Genomic DNA, 13,758 nt, shown 5'->3' on the forward strand with positions numbered 1-13,758 from the left:
ATCCTGTCTTCCAGAGATGTCAGTAAACCAATTTATCATGGTTAAGTGGTTCAAAAAAAAAAATCATTTTACGGTCGAGGGGACAAAAATTCGAATTACTGCGATTTAAAATGTATATCCAGTTATCCACATTGATCACTTAACGATGATTAAAATCGCAATAATTCGAATTTTTGTCCCCTCGACCTTAATTAGAATGATATTTTTTTTAACCACTTAAACCATGAGAAATTGGTTTACCATGATAATGAACCACTAATGATGATTAAATGGCAAATATATTTTACACTTTTCAAGCTCTTTGGACACGTTTGGATTAAAAATGCGATTGAAAACGGTTGACGCGGTTAAGACGTGGTTTACTAACCCTACTAGCCTTAACCGTTGAATAAATTCGCTAAAAAAGAAAAGGCTTGTATCCATTTCTTGGTCAAATTCAACAATTTCACACGCACAGAGTTTAATATTCAGTCGATAAGTACATGTATCATAATTGGAGTGATTTCTTAGTGGATTCTAGGTACCTGTCCTTGGCACCCAAACAACCTTCAGCTGTTTCCAGCAGTCTCAAGCAAAGTTGTGACACTTTCTCATTCATCTGCACATCATCAAATCGGCATGTCACAAACGCAGTTTAATTTAATAATTTTAAGTTTTCAGAAAAAAAAAAAGCAAAACTTGGGAGAAAAGAACAGTACAACTAGTGCTGATGATATGCAATTGCAAGCTTCAAGTGCAATGTTCCCGCGAGCAATCTGCAAATAATATAATAAAATTTGAGAGCACAACAGCAAAATTTTGGAATTCATTTCTTACTAGTGGTAGTAATTTTTACCTGTGAAGACTCTTGCTCAATAGCGTCTACAAGTTCACCAACAACTAGCTGAGTCCACGAGACAAGTTCATTCTTGTATGATGTATCACCAAAGAACAACACATCATTTCCAATTATCTGCCAACAAAAACAAGTAAAAACCAAACTCTTCTTTAACATTAACTTTAGATTTTTATATCCAGCAAATAGGCTTCCCAGACCAAGGCATTTCGGCAATATCAATAAATCTTTGCATGTAATAAGATGATCAAAGCCTTTTTAAAGGCACACTAATACCTCTGGATTGGCAGAACGGTAAGGTAGTTTTTCCTGAGAAAGTGTTGATGACAGTGAAATTATGGCACAGAATATCTTCACCTTCAATCTCGGCATTGCCCTACAATATCACGAAATGTCACACAACCAAAAAGGCATACGGGGCGGCAAAACGTAAGAGGTAAGGAAAAAAGAATAAAAGGCATAAAAACAGAAGACAAAGAAGCGAATGTATGTCCATTTTGCATATCCAATGTGTGCATCTAGGTAAGTATAGTCCTTTGGAGAAGCATACCATGAACTAGAGCAAGTAGCAGAAAAGATTCTCTTAAGGATTTCCATCACGCCTTTCTCAGGATTACCTTCCAATTGAATATACAGAACAAAAAAATCTCAGTTATGAAGCTCTGAAGAAATAAGGACAGACGAAAGCAATCTAGTGGAAAGAATCATATCTAGACTGTTGAGCAAAAGCAATCCAAGAGATTCAACAATTTACCTGGGACAATTACCAAGAGGCTGCACAATTTGCATACCACCGAGGCAATACTATCTCCATCAATTGATTTTAAACCTGATAGAAAAAAAAATCTACAAGATATTATACCATCAAAATATTAAATACATATCTATTTTACAGAACGATAAGACTTATACATCTATCGACAGAGAAAAATAAATGTGTACGCCTACCACTGACCTTGAATCGTAAATTAGCTATAAAATTTAAAGCAAGTGTTCTCTTCGCAGTTACCAGTTTTAGGGTGGCTACAATTAACAGACTAGTTTATTGCTTCTCGCTTGTTAATCTAGTATCAAGTAGTTAAATTAGTTAAACATTTCTTGACAAATAAACTCACCATCTGTCGCCTCTATATTCTCTAGAGACTCAACAGCTGACATGACCAGTCCATCGGAATGAGAAATCAAACCACCTAAAAGCGCAACCTTTAAAACATATTTCAGTACGTATATACTTCGAATTTTGAGTGCAAAGCAATAGAAATAAGACAAAGACACACCTCAGCAGTTTCGAGATATAGATTTAAGAGTTTTGTGGGAGTTGAAACAGATGGAATGGTAACTTCGCTGAATGCTAAGCAAGATTTTATAAAGTTGGTATGCTTCTTTCCTGCTTTTAGTGCTTTTACAGCCAACGTGTTGCTTGAACGGACAAGTGTCTCCTGCAGCCAGTGACCATAACACAGTAAAAATGATCACAACTTTGAGCGAAGCAAAAGTTTGATAATTTATGTTTGTGTCAAGCTCTAATGCAAATAAACAAAGAATACCACACCCATAGCAAGCACAAAACAATATTTTTTGCCCTTGTTCCCCCTCCATAGTTAATATCTAATATTCTATGTACTCCTCTCTTTCTCTTCTCATTATGAGTACTCAGTGTTCCTCTTTCTCATCAACGTACCATTTCATTTTAGCCAAAGTTTGTGGTAATTTATAGAGCTTTCACCTAATTCATATTATGTTGCAAAGTCCTGTATGGCTGCCTTGCAATCCCGTGCACTTGCCGACCAGATAAATAACATGTTATTACGTACCACTTTAATTATGCATCAGATGACAGATACATTGCTGCTTAGCGCTCAAATTTAAGGCTAAGCATGAGTCATGACTAAGAAAGAAAGGACTAGATCATAGATATGCACCATAATTAATTAATTACCTCATAATCAAACTCTAGTTAGAAACAAGAGAACGCACAAGACTGGAACTATACAGGGTCCTCTACAGGTATAGGAGTATTTAAAGTTAAAACTGATACCAAAGAACAATTAGTTTGTTGCTGACCTTAAGTTCATGTATCCCATTAAAGGCCTCACGACACTCTGCCAAAAACATCAAATGGCGTTCCATTTCTGCCCCATAATCAACCTAAGCATCAACAGTGAAGTCAAAATCAACCAAATTGACACAAAAGAGCAAGTACTCATTGGTATCATAATTTAAGTGGAACTTAGGTACCATCTCAACAAAATGAGAAATTAAATGTGCTGTCTGTAGATTGTCATCATCCTTAATGTTAAGGAAATCTGTGGCATCATAAAGAGCCTGAGAAACTTCAAAAAGCAATTGCACTGTCGTTGGATCACTTATGCAGCCGTTCCTGCTCCAAGGGGAAAGAAACGTATATACATTGCGAAGCAAAAAAAAAAAGGAAAACCAAAACCATAACTATATACAGATCACTCAAAACCATCTTGAAGGGAACTTGGTGAGTCTATGTATTTAAATTTGCAGTTTCAGCCGATCTCTGTTCTAATGCAAATTAATGTTCATCATCTTGACAACTGTTTACAATGGTCTGCATGCCTCATCTAATATGTATGGGATTTTTAATTCACATTAAGAACGATGGAAAACGAACAAGCTTACCTAGTACCCATGTTAAGAAGATGCATGTTAACACTGATCTTTGAAGTCCCAGACATGAGATCCAAAATCTCGATGAAATGATTCTACAAGGTAACCAAAGAAGTCATTCAAGGCCTTAGAAAGCGGCTCATTTGGGTGCTGCGTATTGTTTCCTGAAACTCAAAGCCTGAAAGTTGATAAAGGAAAGAGAGAAGAAAGTATTACCAGAGGAAGTACTTCTTGCAAGTCCTCGAAATGAGAGAGCAGCTTCAAAAATATGGATTGCAAACTTGCTTGTTCTTCTTCAGAAAGAAATTTGTCGCGAGCTAGAGTTGCAATATCATCTAACAGAGCATCCAGATGATTTTCCTGAATTCATTGAAACTGATAACTAAAATCCATAGAAACAAGACAGAGGAATTTCATGTACAAAAAACTGAAAAAGCACTCAAACCTCACCATCTTGTTCTGCAACAACAAATCCACATATGCATCCATAATTCTTAAGTAGTCATATAGCGTCTGATACTGAGAAGCAACCTGTTGCAATAATCACACCTAAATGTCAGCTTGTTGCAATAGTCACGCCATCTTTCTCTTTACCATAGCTTTTGTTAACATATTATTATGCAAATCATTATTCAGGAAGGACTAAGATGCATCTTTTGGGATATAATGTAGATATATGTTTATGTCAGTATGCCACCAACAGCGCAGAGAATGAAAATTTTATATATGAAGATGAATTCTTAATTTTGTTGAAAGAAATAGGAAACACCAAAACCTGAATAACTTCATTGATGAGTGAACTGAGAAAACCTGGGTGATCTCTCCCTTCACACAATCTATTTCCAAGTAACCTGTAATTCAAAATCTGCTCAACAAAGTAGTACAACATAACAGGAAGGGTCAGACTTACTCAATGGATGCCATAGCTTATTAAATTTGAAATGAGGAAACAACCTGACTGAATGAACAATCATTGCTGTATTTAATCATATGCAGGATCTCCGTAGCTTTTGAACTAACTAATTCAGATGGAAGTTCCTTGAGTAGATAATGTAGTAAAATGGACACACGTGAAGAGTTGGTTGACGAGTGGGATTTATTCCTTCCAAATCCAAGCTCCTCAAGCATGCCCAAGACATTGTTCTCCTGTACACTAACAAATATTTAGGAGAACAATCAATTCATCACAAATCAAGGAAAGATTAATGGCACGCATTTTCTGCCCCAGCAATCTACCATTTGTAGAAAAATTCAAAAACGCGAAAGTATCAATCGTAATACAAAACTAATTATAAAATTGATTTACTGAACATCGTTGGAAATTGGGTTCTAACCAACAACGAAAAAATTGGAGCAATGCATTCAGTCACTAACTGGTCGAGAACAGTTGCTAACCTGACGTCCACTCAGCAATAAGCATTTCACTATATACTCAATGGGTGGTTCCATCAAACTAAAAAGCAACTTTTTGTCATCTGTAATATAGGAATACCCGTCCTTGTCCACTATAACAGGCGCCAGTACAGCTTCAATATCCTTGATGCATTTGATTAGATATCCTGTTATATTACGGCCACATTTATGACTTTAAGTGTCTTCCTCAGGGAAGAAGGAAAAAAACAACTCACAGAAGTCTAACCGTTGGCATGTAAAAGGCTGTATTCAAAATTCTCAAATTGGAGGTGCCTAAAATTTTACATCATCAAGCTAAAAGCAAAAGGATAGGAGACACTTCATCCATAGATATTCAGTCATGATGGAAGAATTAACAAGAATCTCACTGTGCTACACTCAAGTCAAACAGCCTTCCCTACTCTCTTCAAACACCATTCACTCATGACAAGGAAAGTCATGACTTATAAGATCGGAATTCTATTCCATAACTAGCAAGCAAGTGTGACTAGGGTAAAATTCAGTCTCAATTTCGTTTTAAAAAAAGCCAAGCTTGCTCAGCGGAGCGGATTAAAACCATTATGATTCTTCCACTATTCGTCTATCTAGAATTTTCCTGGGAAAAAAAAAACATAGAATAAGGTACCTGAATTGCAGAAACCCAACTTCTGCATACGATGCACCATATAAAGACGACAATACAAAGATGCCAGTGGATCTGCAAGACCTCTCACCATCATGACTAAACGATCCAGAACTTCCACGGGTCGATTAATGAGGAAACGCCAGCAAGGTAATATCGCAAGCTCCAGGTAACTATTGGCAGACACCAAAGGCCAAAAATAAGATAACAATAAGGTAAGGAGTGTAAGAAAAGAATTATTGACAGAGGCTTTACATGCGAGGGAGAAGTTCTCGTACAGAACCAACTTTGCAAAACCAATTATAGCAAGTTTCTCTTGCTTCGAGGCAGATATCACTTGCTTGAAAATCATCTGTCTTTAGCACAGGTTCCAAAAAAATTATAAGCTGCGACTAGAAGACTGCATGTTGTGCTACAAACTTATGTATCTGATTGTGATTATGAACAGATTCCCAGATTTGCGTAATTCCATACTCGATAACACTACACTTTGTTAGATAGAAATACAGGATTAGTATAGAGATGCATACTCAGTAAGGCGCAGATCATTGTTCCATCTACATCATGTTCTGCTTTCTCTTTGATCCGTTCCCACACCATTTCCCCAAGCATATCTAGCATGTCAGTGACAACGACAAAGACTGTAGGATAAAATTGCAGAACTGTTGTGTCCATCAGAAGTTTCGTGACCTGCAGAAAACACAGCCGTTTTAGAATACGAATTTTTCAGCTTTTGTAGAAAAGCAGAATTGATTAGTTCCAAAGTTAACCTTTATCGATAACTTCAATGATGTTACTCTGTCTTCAGCCTGCCAAGCGCAAGTTATTCCATCTCTTAGCTCGTGTACTTTGGCTAGATAGTCCTGCTGGCTGATCATTTTGGCAGTTTCTTCCAGAGAAGTATGTTCGCTGCCTGGTTCGTCCAAATGTGAAACAGCGGAAGGGTGCTCAACTGCTGATTGAGTAAAGTAGAAAAAGAGCTGTTATGATATGCATCCACGAGTTTGGAAAACAAAGACCGAGCTGCTTAGAAGAAAAAAAAAAATAGGGATATCAAATACACCATACCTTTGGAAACTTTCATTATTATTTTTGATATCTGTAGGAGATGGGTAAACAAATTAGACAAAATGAAAAAGGGAAACACCAAATGATCTTTCTAGCTACATGATCAGTATTAATAAAATAAAAGTCTATCTTTTAAACAAATATTAAGACTTAATGCAAAGAGATTACGTAACTGGAGAAAATGAAACCACTTTGGAGACAGGAAACCGCTGCATCAAGATTCTTTTAAGAGATTTCCACTCCTTTATCAAGTCCTGGGTTACAGCTTCAATGGATAAAGAATTATCTTCAATCTTATCTTCTTCTGACGCATTTGCATCCAATCCCCTCAATGGATCAAAGAAGTCAAGATTGCTACCTCTGACAGTTTTAGCCTGCAAAATTAATAAGTAATTTTTTGAAGTCTTATAATGCATTATCTGCTTCAATGATTTTAACGCAAAAGAAAAATCATTCTTCTGTCAAGAACAAAATTATATTTTTCCAAAAAGAAAACAGGAATCTTACTCTTTCTTGATCAAAACATAAAATAAGCATACTTAAAAGTTATGAAGTTCTGTGCCCTTGACAAATAATATTAATGTATACAAAAATACACACGAATGCGTAGCAACAGAAAACAAATATATCTTATCCTCTGTTCTTGTGTTCAAACCTTTACTGGGATTTCAATACATAAAATAGAAATTTCGCTAGACAGAACTTGACCAGATTAGCAAAATAAAGAGAAATCTCTATAACACCTATAGGGGAACAGATTATCTGAGTTGAGGAATCATTTCAGTCATTGCAATAAACTAAACCCAATAACAGAAGTACACTAACAAGTGAACTAAAAACTAGTCAAGATAAGAAGATTGACAAGTAAAACAATAAACACAATAAGTTGATAGTGTACAATCTAGTTAACTAGCCTTCCAGATACCCACCAACTTTAAGAAATCCAAGAGAGAATCACAGAAATGGAAAACAGCACTTGATTGTACAAAATGCCTATTGCTCATTAACAGAAACGTAAACTTAACATAATCGTTACACGAAGCCTTCAAATTCAGCAGCAAAGATCACATCAACAAGAACAAACAACAACGTATTGACGTCCTCGAACATCCAAAAAATCAAAGCCTAAATTAATTCTTTAAGCTCTGTGAAGTAGCATAAGTCTAATGAATTGGATAAGGGAACCAAATCTGAGAATAAAATAACCAGTCACGAAAAAAAAAAGGGGAACGCACTTAGGAAGCGAATCGCAGACCTGTTGTTGACGAGAAACAAGTGTAGATGAAAGAGGGTGCTTCTCAGCTCGTGAACGAGGAAGGAGTTGAGAATCATTCTCAGCTCCATAGTCGCGACGCCGGAATTCGAATTCCATGGCTTTGTGATTCTGGTCGTCGTCGTCGTCGTCGTCGTCTCTCCAGAGACGATCTGCGATTCAAGACAAGCAAAACGCTAAAAACTAAAAAGACGTGTACACGGCGTCGTTTTAGAAAAAACATCGAATTGGATAGTGCTTAAAGAACGGGGAACGAATGGAACCGAACCAAACCAAACCAAGCTCCAACCGAGTCCACACGGATTAATTTCGGTTGCTCCAACCGAGTCCACACGGTCCATGGTCACACCATACGTACCGGACTTAGATGTAAATGAAAAAGGGAAAATTAGGTGGAAGGACATAAGTCAGAGTCTAAATTTGCACTATTAAAATAATCAATTTATTACCTGAAAAATTACGCAGCACCCCATCCTCTACTACAAGCAATATTACCCATTTTCAATTAATGACATTCAGAAATTTTTTTTTTGACATTTTCATTTTATTGCTTTAGATACCTATCTTTCTCTTTCTTCCCATTTCACATTTCAAACCATCAACTTTACTTTTTTCTTTATTTTTCTTTTTTCTCCCACCGTAGTTAAAAATCCCCTACCGCCAATAAAACTTTCATCGCTGCTTCAAAATCCATGGACGCCGTGACTTAATCCCTCACCGCCGAAACGATTTCAAAAGCTGCCCTAACGAAATCCCTTGCACTCTCTATTTATAGCTTTTCCACCCCAAGCTCACTTTCTTGACAGGTTTTCCCCACATCTTCGATTCATTATTCTTTGTACTTTATTTTTGATTCGCATTTCACGTCTACAAAATTTTTCTTCAGGTCGCTTAGATCTAAATGCAACTTTTGTTTATCAGATTTAAGTTTTCACATATATTTTGCTCTATAGTAGTGTCAAATCTTCCATTTCGAGTTAATTTCATACCCGTCCACTTTATGTTGCAAAAGTTCTATTCAATTTCGGCATAAATCAGACCCAAAAAATATGTTAAATTTTTGACTATTAATAGTTGTCTACTTTTTGTCAAATCTATGTGTAATTATTTGTCTATTAATAGTTGTCTACTTTTCGTTTAGTTTTCAGAATGGCCAATATTCCTCTAGCTACAAACGCATTCCTTATTGAACCTCTCTGTGTAACGGTAAATCTTGTGCTTCTAAATTTATTGTGGTCAACTTAGATGTTAGTTTTTTCTATTAATAGTTGTCTACTTTATCTTTGTTCAGGTCGCTTAATTGTTATCTACTTTAATAGTTGTCTACTTTATTTTTGTTGTCTACTAATAGTATTTTATATTTGTCTACTAATAGTTATTTACTTTATTAGTATATACAGAATGGCAAACAATGTATTTCTCCAGTTTCAGATGTATTGATCGATGTCTTTGTAAGAGTAGAGAGAGAATCTGCGGACTTCAGGTGTTAGACCATATATTCGCCGAATGCGGTTGGAAACACCCTTGAAGGAGCATTGCTACTTGTTCACTCATTACCAAATTGCGAGGAATGTTCTCGCGTCTTAGTTATCTGCCATAGTAAACTACTTATGTGTAGATGACTATGTTATATATTCTGAGCATTTTTTGTAGTCAACTACTATTTAATTATGAACATCTCGTTTCACATTTGTAGCGTACTATTTTATTATACGCTTTTTAATTGTAGTTGAAATTTTTGTATCTGATTACTTAGTATTACTTTCTATTAAGATGCCTAGCATTATGTACTCGGATTTTAAATAAAAAAGAATCGACAACAAGATAAAAAAAGTCAGAAATACCCCTATTATACTGTTCATAGTAGCCTTGCGAAGAAACACTAACATAGCAGACCCGAATTCAGAATTTGTTAAAGATCAGTTTCGTACTTGTATAAGTATAGTCAAACATTTTATCGTTTCCTATTTTGTATTCTTCTACTGTAACTGTTCAGGCAACCGAGGATATTGCAGACCTTCCAGATCTGAATTCCAAGTCTGCTAAGTTCAAGTTTGTATCCATCTATTAATAGTCATATATTTTATAATAGTTTTTTCATTCCTCTAGTGATACTTTTCAGGCAACCGAAAATATGTTAGATTTTCGAGATCCAGATTCTGAATTCGCCAAAGTTCAGGTTCATATACATCTAATAGTATCCATCTATTTTATAATCATTTTTATTAGTCTAGTGATACTGTTCAGACAACCGAGGATATGTCAGACCTCCCAGATTCGAATTTTGAAATCTGCTAACGACCAAGTTAACGACCAACTTTGTATTTATCTATTTGTAGCCGTCTATTTTGTAAATGATTATTTTGATTTATATACTGTTACTTCTTAGACCACCGACGATAATGCACGTGCGAACATTTTGACCCGAATTCTGAGTTAGACAAAGGACAGACTAATCCATCTACTAATAGTTGTCTATGTAATTCATATATGTAATCGTCTATATCTTCTATTTATTTTGACTGTTAAGGTTACCGATAATAATGCTGGCTGAACCGATCCAAATACCGAAGAAACTTGGAAACAGGTACGTAATCAACTTTTAATATTCGTCTATTTATGTATAAATTGTAGACATTGTTATCATTCCAAAGTCGACTTTTAATTACTTTTATTATCCCAAAAGTAAAGACTGCTATCGTTCCAAAATTGATGGTAGCATCTTTAACTTTGAAAAAACAGATATCGTTTTTTTGTGTCAGCAAAAAGCAATGTTTAGGATAAGGAAGCAAGGGGATTTTAGTATTTTCCCCACTGAAAAAGCAGTTGACTGCTGCTAGTTTGTTAATTGATCGATTTTGGACGTTATTTCTCCAATTGTCAGACAAAAACCTATTATTCTTGCAAATCACCCATGAAAAAGCAACCTGAATTACTGGTAGTCAAACTATTTTATATGGTTTTTTTTATAAATAATAGATGGTAGTTCCTTAAATCTCTTTGAATTTGATACCAGAGTCAAATAAGTTAAGTCTCTTTTGTGCTGTCATTATTCGAATGTCAACTTGAATATGCATTTGCTCTTAGGTTGATGGATAATTATTTCGTTTATAAATTAATTTTTTTTTTCGATATCCAGGGTCATCTTAGACCAATTTCAAAACTAATTGTCGAAAGCTATCGAGTGTTTTATCACTGGAGAGGTGAGATAATTTTATGTTTGAGGGGATTTGATCCTTTGCCTAAACCAACAAAATGAGTCATTAATAGGATATTAAGATATTTTATAAATTAGATTTTGATTAGCACAATCATTCTATATTTCGTAGTGAATTGTTTGAATAAAAAAGAGTATGCATTAGTCCACGTACGGAAAACTTAGGTTTTATATACCTAGTACTCTAGTGGGTAAATGCTACGTTATACAAACACACCTATACGGTTATGTACTCAAATGGCACGTTCATTTGATGATGATAATAATTAAAAATAAAAATCCAAGTAAAATGCTTTCAATTAATGTACAAAAAGATAGCTTATTACGTCACTCCTGAATGACTTCCTTATACGGTTCACTTCCAGGTTCCAGCCTCGTTTGTCAAAAAGCGGGCAAGTTATCGTTAATCTTCTATCACAATCAACGTAATTACGAAAATCATACTGCCAAGAGAAAAAAAAAAATTCAAGTTGTGTATAATGAAATATTTTAACTATAAGATTATTCGGCCGACGGTGTACGAGAGGACACCAAAACTTGGAACGAAAGTCTGGATTGATCAATTAGTGATTTGATTAATGTTGCTTCACCATACAGCATGCCTTTAATTCCTCGTCCAAAGCCACACTATTAAGGTCACATTCTGGCTCTTCCTTTATAGCCGGCTTATATTCCTTCATATTTTTGTTCACACACTTTTATTTCAAGCATATATAACTTGATCAAGTTGGTCACATTGTATCACACTAGCTAGTATTGTAATGATTATAGAACACTTTTTCAAAACTTAATATGCCGTTTTTATGGTTTAGAAGTTTCTCCTAAACATAGTACCTTATGCAGTTTTTATATTAGTTAGGTAACTTCTAAGCTTGAATCCAAGAATCATAAGATATGTATATAGTTATTGATCCAATACAAAATTATATAATCGATGACAACAAGAAAGATTAGTAAAACATATTGGATCAAATTAACAAATTATTTTTTAATCAAAAAATCATATTGGGTCAATTAGCTAGCCTTTTTAATATTAATTTAGATTTATGGTTCCTGCCTCCTTCGTTCACAATTGGATCTAATGAAGAATAATAAAACAGGCCCAAACAAATATTAAAATATACATACTTACGCTACAAAACAAAAAATTAGGTTGTTTAAATATAAACTTGAAAATGTCAAAACTCTTGGAAAACTAATTACAAATACTTTGGACTTTGTGAGAAAAATATTCAACATTAATGAAGAATTATTTGAACGTACTCTACTCACTCCACCACATGCATGGCTACTACAAAATAAACGACTCGTCAAACTTTATATAAACTCTACTTCCTTCTTCCTTCACAATCATTTCATTACGCCCCTAAACCTCTCTCATTCTCTCTTTAACAACGAAGAAACGCGATGGGGCTTAAGAATATCATCTTGGCAATATCTCTAACAATTTTCATAACCATCTTTGTATTGATTTCTACAATATTCATTGGCAACAACAAAACAGAAATGCACATGCACATGCAAACGCAAGCAAAAACGCTGACGAAGAAGCCTCCTAGGGTGAGTCGTTTCCTAGCACAGAACGCGAAGATCGGTCGTAACGCTAACGGGGCAGAGCATTGCAATAAAAACGAGGAGATATGCAAGAGTCAAGGAACAAACAACTCCACAATGGCGTGTTGTAGCAACAAGTGTGTTGATGTGGCGTACGATAACGATAACTGTGGCGCATGTAAGAACCAATGCTTGTTCACGCAGGCTTGTTGTGGGGGAGAGTGCGTTTACTTGGCTTATGATAAGAGACATTGTGGGGAGTGTAATCATAGTTGTTTGGTTGGTGAGTTCTGTGTCTATGGGTTGTGTAATTATGCGTGATATGTGATTGGTTAGTTTTTCCATAGTAAACTTTGGTATGTTTACTAGTGTTCCAAACCAATATGGTTTTATATATAAGATAACGTTGTTGTTTGGATTTGTTGATTTTTATATAGAAATTTGGATCAAGAATTTGATTAATAGATTGGCTATCTTGTCATTTGGGAATTGGGATTGATATAAAATGGAAAACATGATCACTGATTATGGTATCTACCTCGAGATATCTCATATATCCTTAATATACCATCATCTTAATTTATTGAAAAACTTGGGTATATTTTAGTTGAGTATTACTTGTAGAATTTTTTGTCTTACAATTAATAATTTGGTAGCTACAAGATTTACTCTAATGTTGTACATCTTCTGAATAGTATGACGTTTCGGTCTCAAAACTTCAACTACAAAAAAAATCAACACACGAAGATCTTGCAAAATTTTGCAAACAAAATCTTTGTTAAAGAAAAGATATTGCAAAACTTTATATTTGATATAAATCTATGATCGGTAATAATAAGTCTGATGAATTGGCATAATTAATCATAACTCAAGCATTTTTGGAATTTTGCTGTGAAATTGTTTTTAATCATAATTAGACTTTCCATGGGTGAACTAAGTTATTCAGACAATGTGGTCATGAACTTTGATCTAGTGATGGTTTGCCAAAAACTCTATACTGAAAAATCTGTCATCCATAATTGGTCAGGTGGGAAATCTATCCATATATACCCCTAGTACTAGCTTAAATATGCATAATCAAGTTACTCTTTGTTTGTTTGTTACTAACAATACAAAATCTAAAGGCCATTCTCAAATCT

At 34.9% G+C, this 13,758-nt stretch overlaps 2 protein-coding genes across 4 annotated transcripts; one reads left to right on the plus strand and one right to left on the minus strand.

The window, feature by feature from the left end:
- Positions 1–398: 398 nt before the first annotated feature.
- On the minus strand, positions 399–8,041 carry LOC18011025 (UPF0505 protein). Of its 3 annotated transcripts, none has more exons than XM_024150436.1 (23): positions 7,831–8,041; positions 6,749–6,949; positions 6,576–6,606; positions 6,278–6,459; positions 6,038–6,197; positions 5,763–5,859; positions 5,511–5,680; positions 4,868–5,031; positions 4,427–4,618; positions 4,248–4,337; positions 3,923–4,003; positions 3,689–3,832; positions 3,485–3,567; positions 3,074–3,215; positions 2,900–2,983; positions 2,113–2,274; positions 1,951–2,038; positions 1,590–1,664; positions 1,386–1,452; positions 1,112–1,211; positions 836–952; positions 699–755; positions 399–598 (listed from the first exon to the last, which is right to left on the minus strand). In XM_024150436.1, the coding sequence occupies exons 1-23, from the start codon at positions 7,945–7,947 to the stop codon at positions 488–490; spliced, it is 2,715 nt and encodes a 904-aa protein (XP_024006204.1). In that variant the 5' UTR covers positions 7,948–8,041; the 3' UTR covers positions 399–487. The 3 variants fall into 3 exon arrangements, with proteins under 3 accessions (XP_024006204.1, XP_024006203.1, XP_024006205.1); XM_024150435.1 differs by having other exon boundaries at positions 6,278–6,462; XM_024150437.1 differs by having other exon boundaries at positions 6,278–6,462; positions 7,811–7,912.
- A 4,431-nt stretch (positions 8,042–12,472) lies between these two features.
- LOC18011030 (stigma-specific STIG1-like protein 3) lies at positions 12,473–12,940 on the plus strand. The gene has a single exon (XM_006393052.1). It carries the CDS (start codon positions 12,473–12,475, stop codon positions 12,938–12,940), a length of 468 nt encoding a protein of 155 aa, XP_006393114.1.
- Positions 12,941–13,758: the final 818 nt, after the last annotated feature.

This window comes from Eutrema salsugineum, unplaced genomic scaffold (assembly GCF_000478725.1).
Source record: "Eutrema salsugineum unplaced genomic scaffold, Eutsalg1_0 scaffold_7, whole genome shotgun sequence".
Lineage (NCBI taxonomy): Eukaryota > Viridiplantae > Streptophyta > Magnoliopsida > Brassicales > Brassicaceae > Eutrema > Eutrema salsugineum.

What these genes read in the sequence shown, in the direction of transcription:
- LOC18011030 (XM_006393052.1), top strand. Translation starts at nt 12,473, where the DNA reads ATGGGGCTTAAGAATATCATCTTGGCAATATCTCTAACAATTTTCATA.
- LOC18011025 (XM_024150435.1), bottom strand. Translation starts at nt 7,947, where the DNA reads ATGGAATTCGAATTCCGGCGTCGCGACTATGGAGCTGAGAATGATTCT. An exon ending in AATGATCTGCGCCTTACTGA is followed by an intron (nt 5,860 to 6,037) that starts GTATGCATCTCT and finishes TGCTAAAGACAG; the next exon opens with ATGATTTTCAAGCAAGTGAT. An exon ending in ACCGTTCTGCCAATCCAGAG is followed by an intron (nt 953 to 1,111) that starts GTATTAGTGTGC and finishes TTTTGTTGGCAG; the next exon opens with ATAATTGGAAATGATGTGTT.